Below are 26,306 nucleotides of genomic sequence, written 5' to 3' on the forward strand. Positions count from 1 at the left end.
CCAATAACAAAAAAAAAATCAATCCTCCACCTTGAACCAGAATGGGGATGGTGAAAAAACAAAACTGTAAAAGACTCTTAAAAAAGGTTGGGAACAGGGACCTGACCACTAACTGGCGCCCAACTGGTGCCTAAACCACCTGACCTAAGCCTAGGGCCCTAAGCCCCTTAGCACCTGCAGCTTGCCAGAGGTGCAGTTCATCCGTACAGGGCATACTGGAGTTTAGGAGCAGATTCTTCAAAGATACAAGACACAAGCATTCCGATGTTTCCATAGGATCCAAGCTCCAAGAATGACCAGCGAATTATAACCTTTTTTGTGCCGCTTAGGAATTTTCCTCCAGGACCTCTTCCACCAATCAGCAAAGGAGATTCCGATGTTTCCATAGGATCCAAGCTCCAAAAATGACCAGCGAATTATAACCTTTTTTGTGCCGCTTAGGAATTTTCCTCCAGGACCTCTTCCACCAATCAGCAAAGGAGATGGTTCTTCGGCTAGGAACCAGCGTGACCAGGTTCAGGGACTGCAGGATAGCAAACCAGAATTGTCTGGCAAACACACAAGAGGTGAGGATGTGTTGTACTGTTTCTTGTGCTTGGTCACAAAGGAGGCACCGGTCTGGGTGAGGAAGTCCTCTTTACTTGGCAGAGGACATGATGACACCTCTGGAAATGATCCAGAACTTAAGCACAAGTCTAGAATAGCATTCAGTGGAGCAACAACAATATTCAGATACAAGAGCTAAAGCCAGTTATATCCCTAAACAATACAGTTTCTTCTGGTCAAAATGTGACAACTTTGCATTCTGCGCTGAAGCTCGAACAATATATTGCTAATATTTCCGCAGATGCCACAACAAAAGCCAAACATTTTACAGGGCACAAACACATGCTGGCAGGTGAAATGCAAGAGGGTTATGCTATTTGTCACTAGTCAGTTCCTCCAGTAAGTTCGTCTGGCGACAAATCAGCCGATTCAGCTTTCCTGTAATCAAGCATTTCTTGGCAGTACCGCCTCGCAAGCACTTCCACTTGCTCGATAAAAGGCTTCTCTCTGTGGCCACCGATCATGCGGACCATCTGGTTCCACCGCTGACGGCAAAGCTCCCCAGATCTAAGTAAATGAAATAACCCATTATTGTAGCTGAAGTGGACAAATACCAGTTGTTTTAATAAATATGGACCATTTATGAAAACTACTAGATGATACCAACAGACTGTTGAAGCAAAGTCAGCAATCAGAAGTCACCTGTGATCAAGAAGTCTCTCCCAGTCAACATCTTCAACACAAACAGCATCCACCTTTTGAAGCCTGGTTTGTTGTTAAGAAAATTCAGTACAGGCTATATATATAAAGTATCATGATAACATATATCTAAAAGAACAAAATTCTACCAGGAAAAATGGAGTAGGTGACAACAGGAGGAATTTGCATATAATCTGAACATACCATCCACACATTGTTTGAACAAGATAGCAGCATATTGTTCAGGTACACATATGGACCAAACCCCCTTCCCTCTAAAAAACCTTGTACTTCACTCTATTCATTAAGAGTTCATGAAATAAAAAGAGCAAGCTACATGGAAGGGTCCTGAAATCACCCGTATGAAGTATTAGACTCATTTGGAATTGGTATGAAAGTAGAGAGGATTATTTGCCCGGTTCTAGAGTATATGAGCAAGTTGGACTAAATCAAAACAGAGAGAGAAAATACAGCCTTTTTCCTTACTCAAATAATATATTTATATTTCGTAGGCACTTTAGGTCAGATCATAATCATAATAAAAATGTCTTGCAGATGATATGTAACATTTAATTATGACATTGAATTCAATATATAACCTATATAACTTACGCTTCCATCAACAGATAATCATCAGTATCTGCCCAGATTCCTTCTTTAACCAGTGGCGATGCTAATTGCTGGTACCTGGTATGCATAAGTTTCATTTAGTGACTATGTGTGATGATAACTAATTCATATATAAGCTGAAAAATTAGGACAGACAAAACAAAATTAGCAGTACCAAGGATTGGGTTCCATTAGTAAACGTATGTCAAGCCGACACTATCAGAAAACCCCAAACATTTTGATTTAATAAGCATTTCACAAAAGTGTCAATACAAAGCATGCTAGCTGAAAAATGTGGAAGATAATTCATATGCAATTCTAATAATTCAATTCCTGGCAGAATCTGTACCGGTGCCAGGTTCCAGCCCTAGCCTCGCTGGAAAATGTCTAACAATCAAATACACCGAAGAGATACTCAACATCGCACTAAATAGTGTGTTCAAACTTGTACAAACAGAAGTGATGCAATGCATGGACATTCAGCTCTGAAGATGTCTCAATCAGTTTGAAGAAGACAAACACAGACCAATATAAAAGAAAATGCAGAAAACCTGAAATATACTCAGCCTCGTTTTAAATGTATGACATCAGGACAACTTAATCAGTTTCTTTAACATCATATATTTAAAACCAGAGGGGTTACAAAATTAGGCACAGATTCAAAGAGGAAATTATGTTATGCGTTAAATGGATAGCAAACTAACCACTTCAAGCAGCAGTCCTTGTTACTACGGGTGGTTAATTTTTCACTGATGGCCTCCCAGGAAATGTTATCTCTCAGCTGTCACAAAAGTAAATAAATCACCTGATTGTAGGAATGAAACAATATGAAAGAGCACTGATGGAAGATTGTAAACATGAAATCTGGTGTCAAAAGCATATTATGGACAAAGATAAAGAATCACACACCTGGCGATGACTAGGAGCGATCTTTTGGTGAGCTTTCACACGCAAGTCCAAATTTACCAGATCAAACAAGTTTTGGTATTCATCCTGAGTCCAAGACCCTGAATATTTATCAGTTAAAGAGGGCACCATGATGGACAAGTTGGTAAACAAATTCTAACTCTCATATTATATAATGAAACTTCCTCCACAGTAGAAAAAACATAGAACCCATATTTTGCATTGTGAAGCCCTGTTTACTCAAAATCTAATTGTTAGATCCCTTGAAATTTATGACTTATCTTTCCATTTGATTAACAAAACACCTTTTAACTTAAGATACAAATCCACATGAAGTCTAACCATGTCATACAAAAGAACCTATGGTTTAACATTTTCTCCAAAAACATGCCTGCGATTTCAAAGTTACATGACCCAAAATCCAAAGTTACATGGCCATGCCTATACTTTTTAACAGTATACACTCCAATCAACCATATCCACCGGAAATAAGGGATATCTACTCCAAAGATGCAGGTGCAACTATGAGAACCCTGGTTCACACTATGTTTTAAATGATAAACTACAAACCATAAGCACATTCTATGAAATTATCTCTTCTAATGAAACATGAAATATAACAAAATAAACTTAGGTAAAAAAGTTGCTCTACAACAAAATCCCAGAATCTTGTTTTTTACTAAACCAATTTCCTGAGTGCCACAGAAATAATGCAAGTTCCAGTAGAGTGTACAGCAAATAGAATAATGAAGAGATTTATAGTTGTAATAATGAAAATAAACATTTATAAGTTAAAGAATCAAGTTTGGTGAAAACAGATGAATCAGCTAAATTATGATGAGCTTATAAGTCATAGCAGCGACAAACACCTTTTTTTAAATTTTTGGGTTTCATTCGTCTCCAAGTATCTTTTACATGGATTTCACTCTTTCCAAGGTCTGTTGCCAGTTCCTTCCAAGTTGTGCCATTCTTTTCAACGAACCTGTGTCATGCATGCCAATCTTAGTCATATGAAGCCAGTCAGAAACAAGATCTTAAGGCTACTCCAGGTCCCAATACAAGAATGACACGAAGTTTTGTTTCAGAAAGTCCCAATGCAATTAATCGTCGGATGATGTTGTCTATGACAATGGATCCAAAACAAGTATCGAGGAAATAACTCCACCCAGTGCTACCGTGCAGTTTCCAATAGTTGAATTTGAGGACTTCATGCTTAAGCTGTATCTCCACAAAGATGCAACTTTCCTCACTCTCATCAATTTACTACCAAGTCAGCAAAAATCCTACATGGCAGATAATTTAATGCGCATGATACTATACATTGGAGTAGCCTAGCATTATTTCTCAAGATAAATACCAAGAAAGTATACTGGGGTAAGGAGGTGTGCAACAGCTAGGATCTATATTACGCAGGATGTACATGACAATGGTACCGAGAGATAAAATAGCATATCCAAGTAAAAGCATCAGTTACAAAGAAAACTCAACTTCTCAAAGCAAATTACTAATGTTATACAGAAAGTACCAAAGTAATAACTCAAGGCTATAGATAGGGAAGTCACAGAGCTATGTAGTGTATTACCATACATGCCAATATGCCATTGTAGTTAATTTGACTTCAAAAATGCAGTGATGCTAGTAGTTATCTCATCATCTCTTAGCACGATTTTGAATAGTAAAGAATAAGGATAGAATTAAGGACTAACATTCATGCAGTCTGACTTTTTGGTTGAGTTCCACAGCTAACACACAGATATAGAAACTCAGGCAAACCACATTGGAGAATAATATCAATCTTTCTCAAAATCAAATAAATAATGCTAGCATGAAAATGGACAAAATAAAATAAAGTTTATCTGATTTCAGAAGGAGAATTTTTACGGTACCGTCGAACTATCTCGTACTCCTCTTGAGTCCATTTACGTTCGGCACTCCTATAAAGTAAAATTCGTGCTCGTTTGTATACGGCCATTTGTGGTCGATGAGGTAATGATGTTGCTGCAACATAAGTCATTAATAAGCCATCTGCTACCCAGATCAGGAAAACGTACACTTTGACTAACGAGATTCAAGCAATGTTACATTATTCACTAGCTGATTTCCCAAAGTATATGCAAATTACATATTTTGTGAGAACGAAGTTTGCAGTCAAAGAATATGAACCTAACCAGTTGCAGATTTACATGTGTAACTGATGTGATCATAAAAAGGGAAGACAACATAAGAGGGAATGTAAAAGAGATAGCACTAGATGTTTTTGGCTTACCTATTTCAGCCCAACAACCCCTGAGCTCTGGATGTTTCATGCTAGCCCGAATCATCTCTAACCCTTTCTCTCCCAATTGCTTCATCTATACCAAGAAAGAAATTAACAGAATTGAAGTTTGGACCATGCTGAGCATGTGAAGTCACTCATTTATTTATTTGATAAATAGAAGAAAGTAGGAATAATGATATAACATCAAGATCCAAAATAATTAACACATGCAACAAAGGTTACTATCCAAATATGGAACACAAATTACCTAAAAGGTACAGGTCCCAAACTCCAGCATGGAAGGTAACACAAAAATTAAAGGAGATATATACGCATAACAAAAGCTGGATTACATGAATGTTGAATGGTGAGTTGAAGTTTCTTATACAAAATAGTACACACAAATATAAGTGCAACACGAAAAGTTCACTTCATGAATATGTTTAACATTTCAACAAATAATTGACAGTAGTCTCGTAGTAAATAAATTGACTTGGACAAAGAATTGTCAGAATCCATCTATGTAAGTTAAAGAACAACGTCACTGAGTAACAACCAATAGTAAGCGCTGTCTCATACTTCCATGTCTACATCATAGTTTTCAGTCAATTAAGTATGCTAATAGCCTAATACATGATCATACACTGATTAGCAAGCAAAAGCACTATCCAGAAACACGCATGACCTATGAAACGAACAATGCAGACTATAAAGCAAGAGAAGATACCTGTGCATATTTTTCGATGGCTTCCATTAGTTTCGCATCTTCCTCAGGGGTAAACCGTTTGCCATGCACCAGTCCAGAATCACCACTCCCATCACCCTCTTCATCAGCACCATCACCATCTATATTAAACACCTCCACATCATCAGTGAAGCTCACTCGTTTACCCTTGTCCTTTCGACGTGCCATGTTAACTTTTCTGCTTTTGCCACCATCATTGTCATCCTTACTCGTTTTTTTCTCTTCGTTGCAATTCTTGCCATCTCCAGCTGGTGTATTCTGACTTAGGTCTACAGCAATATTATCTCTCTCCTTTCTCCTCTTTTTCTTGCCCTCTGTGTTTTGCCCCATCTTTGACACGTCAACGTCATTGCCCTCTTCCAAGGTAACTGAAGGTTCCTTCCATTTCCTCTTCTTATCACCCCCTGAAACAATTTGATCACAAGAACCATTTGAGGATGTTTCGCCATCCCGGTGCTTCCGTTTGCCCTTCTTTGACGTACTATCATGTTCTCCTTCTCCTTTGTTCATTTCTACATACTCTGACCCAACACTTCCATCATTAGCATCAGGTATCTGCTTCTGGCTGATAGTATCAACCTCCTTATTTCTCTTCTTTTTCTTCCTGTCTTTCTTCGCATCCCTTTTGCTCATAATGACCTCTGCATGCTCCGAGCACGGTTTTTCAGCCATCTTGGCTGACACTTCAGCATGCTCCATCTCAACACTATGATTCTTGTCATCAGATTCAATTGATCTATCGCCATCGCCTCCATGACCCTTGGCCTTATCTTTCTTCCTCTTTCTCTGCCCCTTGTCTTTCTTGCTCCTCTGGCCTTTTTTCTCCTCGTTGCTGCCTATCACAGCCTTTACCTCACTGTACTCTGCAGCAGAACCTCTTTCCATGCCTATTGATGCTGGCCCAGAAATTCAAGAAATGAACCGATATTAGTATTCAGTGAGGTCATGCAAGTCCACTATCTACTATTACAATCTAAGTTACATGGATACGGAAACGCGTATCAGTATCGAGGCTGATACAGATACGCGGATAAGGCATTTTTTCCCCAAAAACCTCCGATATGTGGATACGTTTCAGAATTTTTTTAAAAATAAATAAAAACAATGCATAGCAAAGTTCACAACAATAAGAAATAGGTCAAAAGAATCTCGTCCCACATCCCACATTCTTGTCTCTCCTGTCTTGTATGCATCTGTTTTTCTTGACATATGTCTCAGATTTCAGTGCACAAAGACCAAATCGTCATGTTCAATGAGTTTATCCATTTGAATTTTATATCAATCGTGGCTGCAAATCCTACACTACCACTAGCACTTGCGCTAGCACCAGCAGTAGCACTACTCGATGTAGCCATCTACAGAAGAAAGCAAGAAGCCAAGAACAGGTCACTAGATCAGAAAGACAGATACGTGAATCGGGGAGGAAATTATAGAAGAAAAGAAAAGGAAGGAAGAAAACAATCCAGAGGACGACAAGAACGGGAAACTCACCGGAGATTGCATCCGGCCCTCCTCCTTGCCAGCGGGTGGCGGCTCGTCGACGGAGACGGCGAGCGGCGGCGCTCGTGCGGGCGGCGCCTGCGTGAGTGCGTCCGCTTGCGAGCGTGCTGTGCGTGGGGGCTTGTCGATCCTTGGACCGGACCGTAATCTACTTATTCACACAAAAAGGACAAATCACAAGCAAGGAGGAGTAACTTAGGAAGACGAGCGGCATACCTCGAGTGGCCGCTCGCTGCCTGTCTTAGCTCTGCAGCCACAGCCGCCTGGACGGTCGCGGGCTGCCCTAGCCGAATCGGCGGATGTGACGCCGCCTGCACTCCCCCAACCCCCTCGCGAGCGCCTTCGTCCGGCCGCGGCGGAAGGGATATGCTGTGAATGAGGAGGTTGGAGGGGTCGAGGGCAGGAGGAGACGAGCGGCTTGATCGGAGGCGGCGCGGCCGGCGGTGTGAGGGATTGGGAGAGGAGGCGTGGTCGGCGGTGTGGGCGATTGGGAGAGGCAGCGTCGGAGTGAGCAGAGCGACTGGGAGAGGAGAGGACGGCGTCGCATCCGACGGAGTGGCGACGGAGAGGACGCGTATTAGGATCGGGGCGGCGCGGCGGCGGCGGCCGGGGAGCGAAGCCTGGTTGTGGGGTTTATGCTTTTGGGGCTTTGGCTCAGAGTGACTTCCTAGCCCAAGGCCCAAAGCCCCAAAAGCATAAACCCCACAACGAGGCGTCGCTCCCCGGCCGCCGCCGCCGCGCCGCCCCGATACTGATACGCGTCCTCTCCGTCGCCACTCCGTCGGATGCGACGCCATCCTCTCCTCCCCCAGTTGCTCCGCTCGCTCCGACGCTGCCTCTCCCAATCGCCCACACCGCCGACCGCGCCTCCTCTCCCAATCCCTCACACCGCCGGCCGCACCGCCTCCGATCAAGCCGCTCATCTCCTCCTGCCCTCGACCCCTCCAACCTCCTCATTCACAGCATATCCCTTCCACCGCGGCCGGACGAAGGCGCTCGGGAGGGGGTTGGGGGAGTGCAGGCGGTGTCACATCCGCCGATTCGGCTAGGGCAGCCCGCGACTGTCCAGGCGGCTGCGGCTGCAGAGCTAAGAGCAGGCAGCGACGGCCACTCGAGGTATGCCGCTCGTCTTCCTAAGTTACTCCTCCTTGCTTGTGATTTGTCCTTTTTGTGCGAATAAGTAGATTACGGTCCGGTCCAAGGATCGACAAGCCCCCACGCACAGCACGTTCGCACGCGGATGCACTCACGCAGGCGCCGCCCGCACGAGCGCCGCCGCTCGCCGTCGCCGGCGACAAGCCGCCACCCGCTGGCAAGGAGGAGGGCCGGATGCAATCTCCGATGAGTTTCCCGTTCTTGTCGTCCTCTGGATTGTTTTCTTCCTTCCGTTTCTTTTCTTCTATAATTTCCTCCCCGATTCACGTATCTGTCTTTCTGATCTAGTGACCTGTTCTTGGCTTCTTGCTTTCTTCTGTAGATGGCTACATCGAGTAGTGCTACTGCTAGTGCTACTGCTACTGCTGGTGCTAGCGCAAGTGCTAGTGGTAGTGTAGGATCTGCAGCCACGATTGATATAAAATTCAAATGGATAAACTATAGATGGCAACGGGTAAAATCCGCGCGGATATTAACTTTGTATATCCGTATCCGCGTACCGAAATCCGTACCCGCACCCGCGCCCGCAATCCGCCACGGGCACGAAACGACGCCCGTATCCGCTATCCGCGGATACCCGCATACCCGCGGGCACGCCCGTGTACCCGCAAATTTTATAAAATCAAGCTAAACTCTCCATCCGCCCACTCTCTTCCTATGCCACCATGATCATTTCCATACCTAGGAGAGAAATCTCAGCAACTACAAAAACTGCCACAGTGCTCAAATCAATGTGCAAGGGGGGAAGAAACCATCAGACAACAAAAACATCAAATATTTTACTTCCTTTTTGCTTATAGCTACAGACCGCCTAGAGTTCTCAAATGGGGAAAACAAAGCCATGCAGATAAGGTTGTGAAAGGATATTACAGTTGCAACGCATCAACAAATATGCTACCTTCACGTTAACAAAAAAGGGGAGGGGGACATCATAAGAATTTGAATATACAAATTATTGATGGCATATTCAGTTCAACAGAAAGCACAGTCACTGCAGGAAGCTCAGGTCACTGATAGTGTTAAAGGGATACAGGAGCTAAAACAGAGGAACTAAGAATCCCTAATGCGATGGAACCTCACATCGCAAACTGCAAAGCCGCAACCTCTAATCAGCATAGCTAAACCAAGCTAAAACAGCGATTGCCAATAAGAACCGACCAACTACGACCGACCGCAACAAGCAGAACACCTAGCAAGCTCTGATCTGCTCGCTCTCAGCCGGGGCGGACATGGGCGGGCGGGCGGCCGGCGGCGGGGCGGGCGGGCGGGCGGCGGCGGGGCGGACGGGCAGGCGGGGCGGGCGGCCGGCGGCGGGGCGGACGGGGGCGGGCCGCGGGCGGGCGGCCGGCGGCGGGAGGGGCGGCGGACGGCTGGGAATTGGGAGAATGGGTCGGGAGGTCGGGGAGATGGGCTGGCGGCTGGGAATCGGGGATGGCCGGATGAAAAGCTTAAAATGTGTATATATAGGACCAGCCGGGGCCCACATGTTAGCGGATCTGACGGGTTTGCAGGTGTGGATATTAATTTTTCAAATCCATTATAAACTGTCCGTTAGGTTTAGATCTGTACCCGTACTTGTACCTGCGGGCACAAATCTAAATCCGTACCCGCATCCACCGGGTTTAATATACGCGGGTCCACGAATATTTTATGCCTGTTGCCATCCTTAGTCTCGCTCTGTTGTGTAGCGTCCTACCTCCTCGCCGAGAGGAGGCGCCCGTCAACGAGCAATGGTCCACGTACCTGACAGCCTCCCTTCTCACTTCCCGCAAAGCCACACCGGCGGCAGACAGCCAGCGCGCGCCCAACCGCGCGTCCGCCGGTCGGCCCCCCTCGTCGGCGTCACCACCTCGGTTTCATCCGTCGCGACTCCACGACGCGTCTGACCGCGGAGAACACGCCGCACCACTCGGAGAACACGCCGTGCTCGCCGAAGCAGGCGCGCCCCTGGCGCCCAGCCGAGAGCGGCTTCCCACGCGCGGTGCGCGGCGGAGCAACGTTAACGGCACGCCGTGTCTCGTGCCGCAGGTTGCGGCAGAGGCGGCTTGCTAGGGTTCTCTTCGTCGGGCAGGGTGCGTTGCGCTTCCAAGCTTCGCGCCGCCAACTACCAGCTCGCCGGCGGGTGGCGTTTGGCCGCCGTGGAGCGCGGCCAGGGGGTGGTCTGGTCGTTATTTGGTTTACCGACCGGGTGGACGGTATTTCATTTACCGTCCACCCGTGGGGTACCTGGGAGCCGTTCGATTCGTATTTCACGGTCTCGATTGAGCAACGAGGTTATAGCACGCTGTGATAAGATCGTAAGAACACGAGCGCGCCTCCGTCTCCGCCATGCCGACCAGGCGACCACGCTGCTTCGTCGCCTCGCCGCCGCCGCCGCCGCTCCCCGGCGAGTTCCTGATCTTGGATGCGCCTGTGCTCGTTCGAATGATCCGGCGGCGAGTTTCGCTTCCTTTTGCGGCGGCAAACTTAAGTCTTTCTGTTGGACATCCTAAACCCGTCTGTGTCTTGCCGACTGATCAGGAGATTTTTACAGGGAACTGAAAAACAAAAGCTTCCTCCGCCGATTCACAGAATCCCCAACGCCGAGTCGCCGCTGGCCGGCAGCGGTGGCTCCAGTTCAGTGCTCCGCGGGGGAAGGCGTCACCGACGAAGCTGCTCCGCCCCTTGTCCCATGACACCAAGGCATCCACGCAGGGGCCTCCACCAGCTTGAACGTCCTCGCCGGGAACGGCGCCATCCAACGAGACGCAGGTGCGGCGGTGCCCTTCACCGTCCAGAGCGAATGTGCCAGCCATGTTTCAGGCCATGGCGGCCACGGCAACCGGCATGGCGAGCTACTGGGCCTCTGTTTGCAAGTTGGTCAGAGAAGAGCGTATGTTTGCTGGATATTCTTCAGAATAGGATGTCAGTTGTTTGCTTCATAATTTCGTTGTAAAATGACAGGTCCTACGAAAAATCTGATCCTCCCGGCTAAATCAACAGATTCAGAACGTAGTACAGTCTGTCCATGTGGAAAGACGCTTAACTCTGAATCAGGTGAGAGCTGACAAGTCACATATTGCTGAATCAGAGTCTAATTGTAGATGCCATACACTTATGGCTTTGCATTGCTAGTATGTGCTAGAGCTACACAGCAACATAGCACAGTTCCATTTTCAGTTATGTAGAGTATTTGTCTGTCTGTCTGAGTATTGAATCAGTATGCAAGCTGTGTTTTTTGTTCATGCAGTTTCTCATGATCATTGATAGCATTGCTCATTCCTTGCTCCATTTTTATCATGCAAAACCGTGCATGAGACTTTTATCTTGCACATCTCCACATACTGCTCATGAGTTGTACGAATCACCAGCGTCCTTTTTGTACTGCTTGTTCAACAGAAATTTAGCAGCATACTTTCTGTATTGCTTGTTCAACTGAAATTTAGCCCTCGGCTAACTGAATCTCTCCACCCTCTTCTTGGTTTTATTTAGTGAAAAAAAAACGCATGCTCTTCTCATCCAGTTTCCATGATAGTGGACCACATTATTCATGTACTCTTATCACTCACGGCGATGCATACTATGCTGTGTATTTAACTGATTTTCTGGTCTTTGCCTGGATTCAAATCCCTCCTTGTGTGCTTTCTTCTAATGTGTAGTCGCAGCTCTGGCCCCAATCAATCATGATGAGCTACTATTTCACCTAATCCTAGAACAAAATTACGGTATTCATATGAGTTGAGATTTTAGAGGCAACTGATAATATATGCTGCTAATGTTCCTTATTGGCTCATCATGTTGTTGAGCATTGTTTGCATCACGTAGCAATAAGGGTATTCAATCGTCAAAAGTCATCAATGTCCCATCATCACGGTTCTTCAGGATTCTTCACTACACTTAAACTAAGTGACCAATCGATTCCTCTCAGTAGAGTTAAATTAGGAAAGATTGCAAGAGCTCAACTTTGATTGGTTTCATTTGAGTGACAAACCAGCTGCTCATTGCACTGGTATAATATAGCGTGAAGAAGTTGAAATTTGAGTTTCCTTTTGTAAAGTTTATTTTAGATTGAGCACTATATTGTGAAATTTAATCATTAGGCTTTTACTGATGAGACTCTTTACTTTAGTATGAGCATCATGTTGTGGAATTTAATCATCAGGCCTTTTACCGATGAGCACTATGTTGCAGAATTTAATCATTGAATTAATGTTGTGGAATTCAAACATTGGATAAATAACCGGCTGCTAGCAGTTAAAGTTTGAAAAACACTTTGTTTCGGGCGACCGGCAAACGTCGACATGCAAGACATCCCTCTAACAAGTCACAACGGTGACCGGTCAAGACCACTACACATCGGCGTGCAGCATGCAAAGTTCAAGTTCAGGACGAGTAGTCACAACGCTGAGCACAACTACATCGTGATCATCGACGAACCAACGAACCAAAGAGATCAGAAGGACATCATCGATCAAAATTTTGCAGGGCAAGGCCCGGTTCAGTTGCTGCGATCAATTTACAGCAATCAAATCGACGAACATACAAAACGATAGCCCCTTCGGGCAACTGCAATGGCGGCCTACCCGCTGCCTTGATTTACGCTACCATGGGCGAACAGTGACACCACCGGACAACACCCGTGGGAGCTTCCATTAGAAGAGCGAGTTGTACGTCAGGAAGGTGCACGTGATGGACGTTGCGCAGATCACCAGGGACGGCAGCAGGGTGATGTTTAGGAGCTTCCCCACGCCCAGGTACCCTGCGGCCGTGATGGTGCAGTCGGCGACCACCCTCGCCAGGGTCCCGGCCTCCGTCGAGAGGAGCCCACCGTTGTAGGTGCCACGGGAGAGGCGGGACGACATCACGCTTGATAGGAGTGAGAGGTTCACGCCTGCATTTCCCCAATAAGATTGGAGGTTATGATCCATTCCTAGGATAAAAATACTATGAAGTGGCGTACGTTTCAGAGGAGGCTGGATCTTCTTACCTTCAAGAACTTCAGCAGAAACAAACGTGATGAGTGCTGAGGCAACATACTGGACGACTGAATACCTGCTCGTAACTTTGAAGCTGAAAATAATGCCTACTAGCAAAGTAATTTGGGATACCATCAGGAGTTGCCTGTAAAAAACAACAACCAAAATGGTAAGGCAGAGTTGTAGGTTTCCCCAAAAACACAGAAAAAATTGTCCCTCAATAATGGACTTATGATAATACCCAATAAAAGGAAAAGGAAAAGGCATAAGCAGTGCCATTACTTGAGCGTGGAAAATTCACAAACCTGTCCTCAAACATATTGCTGATGTATGTTCCAACAACTGCATTAACAGGAAGGACTGTCAACCCAAGGATTGCTAGAAAGATTGCCACTGCGCTTGTGTTCCAACTGAAATAGTGATTGGTGATAACACTGGACTCTGAAAGTAAAATCTCCATTGCATATTTGAGCATGAAGTATATCAACAATTGAACCTGCATGAGCAAAGTACAATTGAGTCAGATGTCCAAAAGTAGAAGAAAATGATAATAGTGTGCTTAGCCTAAAGCACAGATTGGTTAACATTTGATGGGGTTTGAGGAAGGCAGAATAGTCAGAGGTTCTCTACAGTGCAGGAACTAGTAGAATCGAAACATATTTAACCTATTTCCGATCCATCAATGCAATCTGTGGGTTCGTACAAATTCTCAGAAAAATGGTACAGAAACAAATCAAGACAAAAAATGGTTGATCAGCGTAATGGCATCCTAATACCTTTACTGATGGAGTAAGCAATCTGTACGCTGAGCCAATTGATGTTGCAGGCTTGCGAGAATCTTCTGCAGCTTCTTCACTATCATCAATTTCTTCATCTTCATCTCCATTTTGTTTATTTTCGGCGTCCGTGAGCAGCGGTCGTGCAAGTCCATTTTCCAGTTGCCCAATATCCACCCTTTGTCCTGCCATCATGACAGAAATTCAATCAAATTAAATCAAGAGCAGGAGTCAGACAACTTTCAAAATTAATCACAAAACTCAAGTTGAAGTCAGGGATGCAAGTTGCACTTGTTTTTCGGTCATCGATTCAACCAAAAACTTGCTAAAATGAACTAAAATGGCATGCCACCTAATTAATTTAGGGAGAGAAATGAACTAAACTAGCTGACTAGGAAAACACCATTGGATACCCACTTTGCATCATTAGTTGTGCAAAAGCCAAAGTAACCAAAGACATTAGATTTCCTTGACTTACCAGAAGCAGGATTTTGTGTGGCATCATTCACCTCAGTAGCACGGTTTGGTTCCTTGAACGAGAATGATAGCCAGACTAAGTACAATAGCCATGCAACTGCCATCACCCAACCAGGTAGGGTTGCTTGATTGAAGGTAACCATGTAGATCTTAAATTTCCACTGAAGTAGACCAGCTAGTGCTGGCCCACAGGCCATGCCAAGTGCACTTGCGCTAACAAATCCTGCTGAAGCTTGCATGCGTATCCTTGCAGGGACACAATCACTAATATACCGGCGATTTACAGCTCTTGCAGAACCCATCCTATATCAAAATAATTATATTCATTAAAACATGTGCACACAAAAACTATGCAGAAATGATAATTAACTGCCACGCGGAATGTTTAGTACAGAATTCTTTGTGTAAGAACAAAAGGTCACAGGAAATCAGATTACACCTAAATTTACTTCATGCCAAGCTGAAAAAACTAGAGATATTGATATGCGCAATTGCACCCTAACATTTCTGATCAGCACTGTTCTGAAAAGGGACACTTGCTACGAAGAACTTAATTCTGAAAATGAAAGGACACTGGCAACTGAAGAGTGAAGAAATAATTTTCCTGTTGTTTGATCTTCCACTAGAATATAGAACTGAACTAAAGCAAAACTCGAATGAAAACAATGTTATAGCTGAAGAATCAAGTGCCCACTTGTGAAACAGTACTTCTACACAAGGACACTTACCCACAGAGTAGACGGCCAATAATAAGGACTGTGAGGGACTTCATATCATATGCTATTGCATAACATACATTCCCCAAGAAAAGAACAATACTGCTGAAAATAAGTGGTTTGAAATATGACTTGTTGGACCATGCGCTGAAGTAAACCGAGGAAAATATTTGTGCAACAGCCATTGAACCAATAACAACACCACAAACAGTGGAAGCAGCCCCAAGGCTCACTGAGTAGTCATCTGCAGTTGGCACAATGATGTATGTGTTGACCATGTAAAGGAATGTGTTCACCAGGTTCAACATAAGGGACATGAAATGGTATTTTTGATCTTCTATTTCTTCCTCCCCTGCAGTGCTAGGAGACTCCTCATCCACAATCAGGGCATGTTGCCCCAAAAATCGAAGAAAATTAGTTGAGCGTGTTAACTTATCCACTGACGAATTTATCATATCAATGATTGGGTCCTGCAGGGGATCAAGAACAGACTGGTCAGTAGCAGGTGTTCGAGTGTAACCACAATTCTACTGGATGGGTACGAAAATGTTCATAAGTGGCATAACTTAAGTAGTCAAGATGAGAAATAAACCTTAAGAGCAGAAGATGGCTGATCATAAATTGATAAATAACTTCCTTGACGCTCCTGTAGTTCAGCAAGGTTACGTGACAAGGCTCCTACAACAGCTCCTACACCCTGGTTGCATAAAACATGTAAGGTGCATGTTCCAGTCTATGGAATATTTCAAATGATTGGGAAGGCAGGCCATAGTTGCAAATAGTAAAATTTATAAAACAGACCCTTCTAATCCCAAGCAAGTTGAAGTGGGCTTGAGATGAAACCCAATAAGAGTGACATACAGAAGAATTCATGCAACACAAAAGAGCATGGACAACAACATGTTTCAATGATAAAAGAAAAATCCAGAGCCAGCGCATTACCACATGCTTGAAGACCTGCTGTAGCTGAGAGTAGGGGTGATTTGATCTACTAGTCACATAGTAATCAGTAAATCTGTAACCAAACCGTTTATCAAACTTCTTCAAGATTTTCCGAATGCCAGTTGCATTAAGATCAACGAACTTGAGAAGTTTGATGAGATCCAGACCAACTTCCCTATAAGCTTCTCGCAACTCAGCAATGCCAGATATATCAGGCTGCTCTTGTAGTATTGCCCGTTGCTTTGCTAACTTCTCAATCCTGCTTGCCAACATTCCTTGTTGTTCCAACAGAAACAGGACAATCTTCTCGATCTGAATAAACAGAAAATAAGAAATTAATATACTGATCCCAGTAGGAACAATTGTATTGTACTCACATCAATATCAATCCAAAGGAAATGCCAGCTAACAAGACGACAGTGCACATAAATTACATGATGTATGTACCAAAAGCAGCAATCCAGAAAAGTACATAATAAAATGTTTCTGAACAAATCATCGACTCTTATAGTTATGTTTCCATAGTACTGTGTTTCTGAACTAGCCATTTGCATAAACTGCATGGCCTTGCTGAACATGCAAGTGCATTCAGAGGTCAGATATGGATAATGCATGCTCACCATGTTGATGCTACACTCAGCAAGTTAAATATCCAAAGAGAAGCTTAAGTCAGATATGGATAATGGATGCAGAGGTTAGATATGGATAATGCATGCTCACCATGCTGATGCTAAGTCAGCAAGTTAGCATGCAAGTGCATGCAGAGGTCAGATATGGATAATGCATGCTCACCATGTTGATGTTACAGTCAGCAAGTTAAATATCCACAGAGAAGCTTAAGTCTGCAAGTTAAAGCAGATCAGGTGGAATGAACTGATGAGTGTTCACAGATTTCTATTACTTAGCATTACCTGATCATCAAGCATCTTAGAGAAATCTTTGAGAACCCGGCGACGATCTTTCTCACCCTGTTGGAGCTGCTGGCCATACTGTTTAACTTTCTTCTTCATCAACTTGTAATTTATATAATATCTGAAGACATCGACATAAAGAAGACAACGGTCACGCATTCTAACTAGGGGTGTTAGTATGAAAACTTTTACACCAAGAGGAGCTAACTAAACGGAGATGAAAGCACAAAGGGAAAACTATAAGGCAGCACAGCCATGAATGTAATTAAAGGCAATCAAAGGTTCGACAATGTCAATTTTCAATGTATCGCTACCAATATCTGGTCTGTTAAGTAACAAGACATAGATATATTTTCTTCGAAGAAGCGAATATAAACTATTTTTTCTCAAAGAAAAGAAAAGGTAAACCACTGATTGAAGAGGAACTTGATGGCATTCAGATCACTCATTACTCTATACTAATATACATAGGGTCACATTAAGGGAAATATTAGAAAAAAAAACATAAATAGTACCCTTTCCATTCTGGAATTTGATCGGCCATCAACTTTTTCCCGAAGTTAACCATCTTGACTTTAATAAATTAATCTGCCAACAAAAGTAGCACAGTGTCAGTAGCACAGATGGGGGGAAATGATTATTGGTTCCAATTGCTAAGATAGTAAGATGTGAGTGCCATAAAATAAAAGAAATCCGTCGATGAGCAAGGTTACATGAGGAACCTCATTCTGGACATATGTTCTCAGATCAGTGTAACTCAATGTAAAACTCAGTAAATAATGCCATCACTTTATACACATAACAAGACAACTAAGTAGATGACAAAAAGGAACCTACAACCTAAGATGAGAACCCTCCAGCAAAAAGGAATCTTTTTTTTGAAAGAAAACCATAGTCCCAGGACATTTGATCAAAGTATTGAGTAAATATACTGATCATCAGTGCATGGTCTAAACTACATCATAATTACCTGAAGCATCTTTTATTGTAAATAGTGCATTCTCACTATTAAATGAGACAAATTTGATGTTACAGTCACAAACCTAAATATCTGTTCTTTTCAGTAGACCAATTATTGAGAACCACGAACAGAACTTGTACGGCCAAAAATTGATTTCATGTCGCAGTCTCACAAGGTGAAAGATGAAAGGAGTCACAAAAGTCCATTTTAACTTACTGGGTGAAAACTTCTCAACAATCACAAAATCAATTAACCTGATTTTTTTAGTATCAACTTGCAACGCACATGCGTCTAGCATTAGAACAGTCAGCGTAAGAGACTCATGCAGACATATTAAGATCTATGATATAGAAAACATCCAAACCAATTTGGCTATATTTTGTTGAGAACTAAGTGCAAAAATACTGAAAAACTTTGCTATAGGCCGGATCTAAATTGGGTCCGAGCTACAAGCCGCACATAATCGTAGAACCCATCCTGTGATCACACCCCGAGTTCCATCGAATTCGTAGTGATAGTCAGGGATCTCTCGCGACAGAAAACAACAGCCTACCAAATCAAACAGAGCAGACACTGGCGCTGAAATTAAGGTTAAAACCAATGCGGAAACAACTTGGCAACAGGTTTGAGCGCAGGAACGCATACAGTGATACAGGAAACGTCGCTCAATCTAAAGCTGGGCACTGGCGGAATCTCCATAAGCTTAAGTAACTCTAACCCCGAAACCCTCTAAAAAAGATGGAAACTTTGGGACACGGGAGCCGGCTTTGTCTGATGTTGTTCGCGAAAAAAGCGGCCTGCAGCCCGCGCCGTACCCATGGAATCAACCATCCTCGAACCACCGCGGACGAACTGAAATTCCCTAAGGCGGGACGAGCCCATCCGATCCGGAGCCCCAGAAAGTTCCACCGCAATCTGAGCCACGATGCTTAGCCACCCCCGCGGAACCAACACGAATCGAACACGACAGAATCCTCAAGCGGGAAATCACGGGTGAGCGAGCCTCGCCCTTACCTCTCTCTCCCTCTCCGGAGTGCGGGCGCGTGCGCGCCTTGACAGGCGGATCGGACCGGAGAGCCGCGGACGCCGGCGCGGGCGCGCGTGCGAGCTCGTGCGCGGGGACCTGAGGCGGGCGGAGGTGGAGGGGGGAGGGCCGGGACCGGGAGGGAGGATCGCGAGAGATACGGGCAGGCGGGTATTTATAGCCAGGCGAGGCGGAGGAGAGCGGTGGGGTGTGGCTGGCAGGCCGTGAGCCGCCGCGGCGAGGAAGACAGAGAGGGAGACGGCGCGCGGCGGTGGCGGTGAGGCGCGGCCGGTTTTTTACCGGGTCGGATTGGGTCCGGCCGGGGTCCTCCCGTCGCGTGCGCGTCCCCAATTTCGGGAGCGCTTCGTCTCGGGGCCGCGCTTGGCCGGGCGGGCCACGTCAGCGCGCCGCGTGGCGCCAGCCCGTCCCGTTCCGTTTCCTGCCGTTGCACGGCGGCGGCGTCTGGCGCGGTCCACATTCTTCGTTTCGGCGTGGCACGCTTTTGCTGCTCATCATCACGTAAAAGCAGCTTTCTCCACGCACGCACTCAGTCGAAAGTGGAGCTTATTTTGTTTTGTTGTGTTTTGGGCAAACAAAGTTCAATTTCCCTCAAAGTCCCTCCTATCAAAAAAAAAGCAGGTGAAAAGGAGCCAAACAATTGGTTTAGCTTTCAGGAGATTGTAGCTGTAGCTGCTGTAGCTGGCAGTGATTTGTCTCTTCTAGAGTAGCTAGGCAGTCGGGTTTTCCTTCCCTTTTCTTAGATCAATGATTATTTCTCTCTTTTTTTTTCAAAAATATGATCAATGATTATTTCGGTTTTCAGAAAACTGCAAACCAAAGCTGCCGAAAGGAAAAAAAAAAGCAGATCTTCATTGCCAACTTTGGTATCGGCGAAGCTACCCCACATCTGATCTTAATTACCGTAATTTTCTCAAGCCTGTCATGGTCTCTCTTGCTCTCTCTCGTTTGCTCGCAGAGAGTCCAAGGTGTGGCACACCACACGTCATGTTGCGTGATCCTGCTACAGTGTGTTCTTTGTCTCCTGATCATGAAAGACGCGTTTGGTTGGCTGCACCGGCCCTCAGCCAGGCCCTCCGCATGCGAGAACCGACGCTTGTTTGGTTGGCGTACCTGTCGGGCCCAGACTCTGCGCGTGCGGAGAAATCAGCTGTTTTCGCCGGACTAGGCTCGTGCGGTGCGGTTAATTAATCATCTAATAACGTTATTAATACATTATTAGCGCATATCAAATGATATTAACACCATTAATATTAAGGAGTAATAAGATAATAGTTACATGTAACAAATGTCATGATGATAATTTTTTGTATAATTTTATCTCATGCAGCCGTCTAGCAACCAAATAGTCTCTCGGGATTACCTGATGAGTTCCTCATGATCACTGCTACCATTATTCCGTGGCCAGGAGAATTTGGCACAAAAGTCTCTCGGGATCTGCGCTGCGGGCGGGGGCGGGGCACGTGGCTGGTGGCGCCGCCCCGTCTCTCTCGTCGGCTCGCTCGCTCCCCTCCGCGCAGTGCCCGCCGGCCCCACCTCGAGCCCCGCCAACCACCCGAGTCCCCCCGCCTCGATCGCCTCCCCCGCTACGAGCTTGCCTTTGGCTCCGTCGTTTCCCGTGACCCCGCTAGCAGCTAGCGTGCCGACACGGACGGGGCGGCGGCGGCAGCAGCAGCGCGGCACGGCGATCCGTTGGCGCAGGCTGCCGGCTCGGCGGCGGGCGCGGCAGCAACCTGGCAGGCTAGCACCGTGCGTCGTCGACGGTGAGTAGTAAGCATGATTGTGGGATGGCGTGCCTCAGCAGTCGCGGCACGCCATAAACATGGCGCGGCCCATGGACAGGGCGGCGGTAACAATTTCGTTCTCGCATCCAACGACGACGGCGACGGCGATCGCCCGCTCTCGGCCGTCCACCGCTCGCGTCGACGGCTGGGGGAGCGCCGGGACGAGAGACGGAACCCCGGCGACGGAAACTGACACCGCGATTAATTAAACCACCAATCGAAACCGATCTCCATGCTAACCGTATCCGGTCAGAGAGAGGAAAGCGAAGCTAATCCGCGGCCACGAGGGCCGGCGACGCGTATCCGACACGTGACAGTGCGGCGGCGGGCCCCGGCGCCGTCCCGTCCGCCATCTTCCTGGCAGGCGATGGAGATCGAGCTGGTGGCCGAGCGTCCGCGGGACGGCGGGAGGAGTGAAACAAACCGGTGGCCGCGCAGCGCCGCGTGATCATCTTCCCGCGCGGGGTCGGGTCGTCGGTCGTCGGGTCGATCCGCTCCACGAGATGGGATCGGGGCGCTGTCCCGTCACCTCAACGCCAAGTGGGCTGGAGCCACTGCTGCCTTCGCCTTCTGGGCTTGCTGCCTTTCCTCGCCTGTCGCCTCTATGGAAATGCCAAATGATTGGGGTGTCTCCAATGATTCGGAGCCGAGTTGGCAGCGTCAGAACTGTGCCTGGCGTGCTGCGTGCAACGAAAACCAATTTCCATGTCGACACAGGACTAGTCCACCCTCCGCTGCCGGGTCGCATGTTGGCACGTTACCTGACCACGGTCCACGGCGGATCTCCGACCCGACCCAACCACGCGCCGCCGTCCGACCACCCGGTCGTCCTCCGCCAGGCCGTCACGTGCGATCCGATAGGGTCGTGCCAACCCCGACGGTGCACCTGCTGTGCTGGGTGCCGCCACCGAATCTTTACTGCATCCCATCCACAGCCCGGAGTCGGGATCTACTAACGGCCGGAGTCTGGGCCATGGTATCGGCAGGGGAGATGGCTGCCACGTGCGATCCAATCGAGCGGAGAAGACGTGCCAGTCGTCCCGTCGGCTTCTGGTGCCGAACCCATCTCCCTCACCAGGGACAGGGACACACAGGACATTGCAGTTCTCATACGTACCAGGAAAATACCACGCCAACGGCATCAAAGCCAAGCAATCAAGTTCAGAAGAGCACAATCTGTTATAACTCGTATGGTAACTGGCACCAGCTCGTTCAGTGACAACAGAAAATGGCATCGAAATTCAGTTCCACACGAAGCAGGAAATCTATGCGGTTCAACCTGCCCAAAATAAGCAAGCAGGCATATATAACAGCTGAAAGTTAAAAGATTCGGAACCAGGGCTCCCACGTTGGCAGAACCAGATGATGAAAGAAACAAAAGCTGGCTAAATTGCAGTGTACATACCGGCATCAAGTTTTCACACAACATATTAAATAGCTCAATATCCCCAAGCACCCTGCCGTTATTAAGATGAACAAAAAGAAAGAGGCCTGTCTATTGGTCGACGCAGATGGAATCGAGCAGCCTGGCAGTTTCCTCCCCGACTTCCACATTCTCGATCTTGAGCCGCTGCCGCATCCCGGGGAACTTCTTCCCGGCAGCTGCGTACGTCCGTACCAGGGGCTCGAAGACCAGCACGCCCAGGTCCTTCTGCACCTTCTTCAGAGCTCCGACATATTGCTCAGCTCCATCTACATCTTTGTTCTTCTCAAAGTAGCCCATCAGGGTCTCGGTCACACTGTGTGGTGGCACCCAGATCCTGCCGCCGCTGTGTCCCTTCTTCATCGCACGGTCCGCGCACCAATGAGCCATCTTGAGATCCCCAGCCTTGAGGTAATGATCCATGAAGATCTCCCATGTCTTGGCGTTCAGTCTTCCACCACGCCTCTTGGCACGCTTCTTCAGAGCAACAGCCTTGTCAAGCATACCCTCTGCGATATATGCTCTAATCATAGCATTTGCAACCCGGATGTCATATTTTGGATGCTTCAGTTCGAGCTCCTCCGCTCCCTTGGTTCCGTTGACATCAGACTCATTACTAGGCGCATTGGGTGAAGATTCTGGTTCTGCAGTGGATGCCTCAGAGCCCTTTGTGTTCTTCTTAGGTGGATGGATGTACTGGGCTTCCCACTCTTTGAAACAGGCTTCAGCAGCAGGCAAATCCTTCAGATTGGACAAAACCTGAATCATGTTAAGATAACTCATGTTTGCCTTTCTAGGACAATTCCGCTTCAATGACCGCCAAACACGATGAACTTCCATTAAATTTCGTGTCCTCCCATATAATGTAATAAGGAACTGGTATGCTTCAATATCATTGCTAGTGTTCCGCCTCTCAAGCTCCTTAAGAGCAGCTTCTGCCTTCTCAAACAGTCCAGCGTCAACGTATATGGAGGCCAGGTTACTGTATGTTGTCCAATCAGGATCAACACGGCCATCCCGTTTCATCTCTTCAATCACCCTCTCAACCCCTGGTATGTCTTTGACAGCTGCAAGCGCCCTCATCCAAACATTATAAGTAAAGACAGCTGGTAATACATCATCGGCCTTCATGTCCTGAATGATACTGGGGACCTTCTCAGGTTGGTTGACTTTGGTGTACAGTGTCATCAAGCTGTTATAGGACATGGCAGTAAAAGCAAAGTTGAGCTCCTTCATTTTCTCCATAAGTGACTCAGCCTTCTCAGTCATCAACTTTTTGCAGTAACAATTTAGAAGAGCGCCATATGTGAGATGAGTCTTGGAAGTTTCTGGGAGGTCCAAAAAGTACTTCTCAGCAGCAGCAATGCCTCTCGATTTGGCAACGAGGTCCAGGTGGATTGCTTGATCACTGACAGTAGGATTCATGCCTCTTCTGGCCATAACTTCAGAAAGCTGCATAGATAAACAAAGTGGAGAGAGAGGATCCATTTCAACTTACTTGATCAAATTCAGAACCATCCGGGGAAATAACCAAGATTCAATATTATATAATGAGTTCGATCTAGAATGTGCTCTATCATGTGCTGCTTCATTTGGAAGAAAAGTACATGAAAATGAAACAAAATAACAACATTTCAAACAAAAATGACTGTTTGCAGGCAGCACAGTTATGCACAATAAAAGCGATCTATGATGACCAGTAGCAATATGAATAAGTAATACTACCTCAGTCCCGAAATATAAGGGATTCTGGCTCAAGGTACATAGCCAGAATCCTTCGGAACGGAGGTAATAGATGGTTTTGTAAGTACTGCCACATATATAAAGCATTTATATGTAGCACACCCATTAGGGTAGAAAGCCTTTTCTTTTTCAATTCACTGAAATAACATGAACACAAGCAATCCAGTCGTCCAACATCATTTACATGTAGCTCATTATTGCAAGTTGTGCGGGTCATTCAGATGAGAGCTTGTAGCAATACAAAATCTTCAACTTAGTATGATGGCATAAGGGCCAATTGTTTTACTCACTAGCTACTGACACATGAGCAAATATTAGGAACTTTCGAGCTTTTGCAAAGGTCGAATTGAGACAGTGAAATTTGCAGGTGCTTCTGTAGAAACTTGTGGTTCTCAAAGTAAATTATACCATCAAAAGTAGTTTGAAATAACACAACGGACATTAACTGCACTTAATCATGCTAAAACTCAACAAAAAATTATACCATCAACTAGAATGCTAGTTTCCCAGTTAGCTAAAGAATCTTTAGCTTAACAATAAAAAACAATGGACAATGTTCACCTTTGAGTGTGCAGATTACACGAAAAGTTCTGGGGGAGTACTAGATTTACGAAAGGATTGTTTACACAGCATATTGTGGTGCAAAACATTTAATATGTTAGTCATAGCATGAATACGCTTCTTTAAAGAACAGCAAGCATCACTAAAAAGTTGGCAAACATGACATATTCATAATTTACTGAAGACAGATCACAAATGGAATGCACTTTTGATAAAAGTTGAATACCACAATTCCTACGAATACACAAAGGCAATGGGTTTTGATCATCAACCTTGTTTTTTCAGAACAAACAAAGTTCCAAGGGGAAAGGGAAAAAGCAAGCTGATTCTGGGAAGAACAAAAGCAAGAAACTGGTTCCTAACATTGTCACGTGATAAAATATCACATAAAACACCGTCGGTACAGCTAACTAGCTAACTATAGCAATGGAAATACAAGCTGCCACAAGCTATGAAACTTCATCGAACAACAATGTTAGGAACCAAAGCCGGTGAAGCCAAAAAAGCTAGCTTCACCCAGCTTCTAGTTCATTTTAGCATGGGCTTATAAAACGGCTTCACGCTACAATGTCTCGATTTGCGTGAAACAGGTGAAGCCGAAGCCGGAATAAGCCCTTCCAAACAGGCCCTAATTGCAGGAATATGAACCACTCTATGTGCTGTGCCGATATAACAGCTTTTAGCTTTCAAGAACCATATATACAAGCCCATCTAAAATTCTAAGTTCAAGTATAAATGACAACAAAGATCAAAGAAGACAGTACGAATTTCACATAGTTAAGGGCTATTTTAACATGGCTGAGTAATTGATGAATAACCTGCTTTACTGGCATAAAATCGTACTGATTCCACGATGACAAAAGAGCTGGAGAGCTAGAGTGGCATTTTAGAGTGACCAAGCCTATTCCTGCCGCACATTTGACACGCTTGCAATCAAATGGTATTAGCACACTACAACAACCCTCAAAATCCAGTTAAGCATTTCACTTGGCTAAAAGGACGGATGGTTCCAGGTGTCGAAACAAATCTTGCAAGAGCAATGATTCATCTTAGCAATAAGTCATACCGCACTATCATGTTCATATCAGCAAACACCTCACAGGATTATGTCCCTTCCTAAATCCTACTTGCATCATCAGATCTAACAACATAAGCAGCCGCCGCATCACGAGGCCCAAACCGAGATCACGAAATGAGGGGAGAGAGAGACAAAGGAAAGGCCAGACCTTGAGCGCCGGCCGATAGAGCGCGTTCCGCCGCATCCGGCGGACGCAAACGCCCACCTCCCACTTGAACGCCCGCTTCCGGCTGTCGAGGAAGCCGTCCAACTCCTCCCGCACCGCCTGCGGCGTCGACCCCTTCCGGAACAGCCGCCGGTACAGAGCCTCCTCGACGTACTTCTTTGTCGACCGCCGCGCCACGTCCTTCACCCGCGTCGCCATCTCCGCCTCCGCCCCTCTCCTCCTCGCCGCCGGCGTCTCGGGGTTTTGAGGGTTTTGGCGGCGGCGCGGGGAGGAGCTCGCCTGACTACCCCACTCGGCCACTCGTGTGTCGCGTTGGGCTTTTCTGGGCCTTGGTGGGCCGTGGGCTCTGAAAAT

At 46.0% G+C, this 26,306-nt stretch overlaps 3 protein-coding genes across 8 annotated transcripts; all 3 read right to left on the reverse strand.

Moving 5' to 3' along the window:
* Positions 1-674: 674 nt before the first annotated feature.
* LOC112889266 (RNA polymerase I termination factor-like) lies at positions 675-9,832 on the reverse strand. Of its 4 annotated transcripts, none has more exons than XM_025955815.1 (10): positions 9,590-9,832; positions 5,745-6,658; positions 5,027-5,111; positions 4,647-4,758; positions 3,630-3,742; positions 2,764-2,861; positions 2,559-2,635; positions 1,858-1,932; positions 1,249-1,311; positions 675-1,113 (listed from the first exon to the last, which is right to left on the reverse strand). In XM_025955815.1, exons 2-10 carry the CDS (start codon positions 6,645-6,647, stop codon positions 930-932), a joined length of 1,710 nt encoding a protein of 569 aa, XP_025811600.1. In that variant the 5' UTR covers positions 6,648-6,658; positions 9,590-9,832; the 3' UTR covers positions 675-929. The 4 variants fall into 4 exon arrangements, 3 of the variants coding, with proteins under 3 accessions (XP_025811600.1, XP_025811598.1, XP_025811599.1); XM_025955813.1 differs by lacking the exon at positions 9,590-9,832 and adding an exon at positions 8,895-9,559; XM_025955814.1 differs by lacking the exon at positions 9,590-9,832 and adding an exon at positions 8,918-9,558.
* A 3,014-nt stretch (positions 9,833-12,846) lies between these two features.
* Positions 12,847-19,469, reverse strand: LOC112889298 (SPX domain-containing membrane protein Os06g0129400). 3 transcript variants are annotated; one of them, XM_025955856.1, is made up of 11 exons: positions 19,170-19,469; positions 17,710-17,782; positions 17,195-17,315; positions 16,284-16,595; positions 15,934-16,038; positions 15,354-15,811; positions 14,627-14,928; positions 14,149-14,333; positions 13,678-13,868; positions 13,384-13,517; positions 13,049-13,287 (listed from the first exon to the last, which is right to left on the reverse strand). In XM_025955856.1, exons 2-11 carry the CDS (start codon positions 17,760-17,762, stop codon positions 13,049-13,051), a joined length of 2,100 nt encoding a protein of 699 aa, XP_025811641.1. In that variant the 5' UTR covers positions 17,763-17,782; positions 19,170-19,469. The 3 variants fall into 3 exon arrangements, with proteins under 3 accessions (XP_025811642.1, XP_025811641.1, XP_025811644.1); XM_025955857.1 differs by lacking the exon at positions 19,170-19,469 and having other exon boundaries at positions 12,847-13,287; positions 17,710-17,762; XM_025955859.1 differs by lacking the exons at positions 17,710-17,782; positions 19,170-19,469 and adding an exon at positions 17,076-17,125 and having other exon boundaries at positions 17,195-17,308.
* A 2,830-nt stretch (positions 19,470-22,299) lies between these two features.
* LOC112889279 (pentatricopeptide repeat-containing protein At1g60770) lies at positions 22,300-26,284 on the reverse strand. Its single transcript, XM_025955834.1, has 2 exons — positions 25,935-26,284; positions 22,300-23,856 (listed from the first exon to the last, which is right to left on the reverse strand). Exons 1-2 carry the CDS (start codon positions 26,148-26,150, stop codon positions 22,477-22,479), a joined length of 1,596 nt encoding a protein of 531 aa, XP_025811619.1. The 5' UTR covers positions 26,151-26,284; the 3' UTR covers positions 22,300-22,476.
* Between the last annotated feature and the right edge of the window lie 22 nt (positions 26,285-26,306).

The sequence above is a fragment of the Panicum hallii genome, chromosome 4 (assembly GCF_002211085.1).
Source record: "Panicum hallii strain FIL2 chromosome 4, PHallii_v3.1, whole genome shotgun sequence".
Taxonomy (NCBI): domain Eukaryota; kingdom Viridiplantae; phylum Streptophyta; class Magnoliopsida; order Poales; family Poaceae; genus Panicum; species Panicum hallii.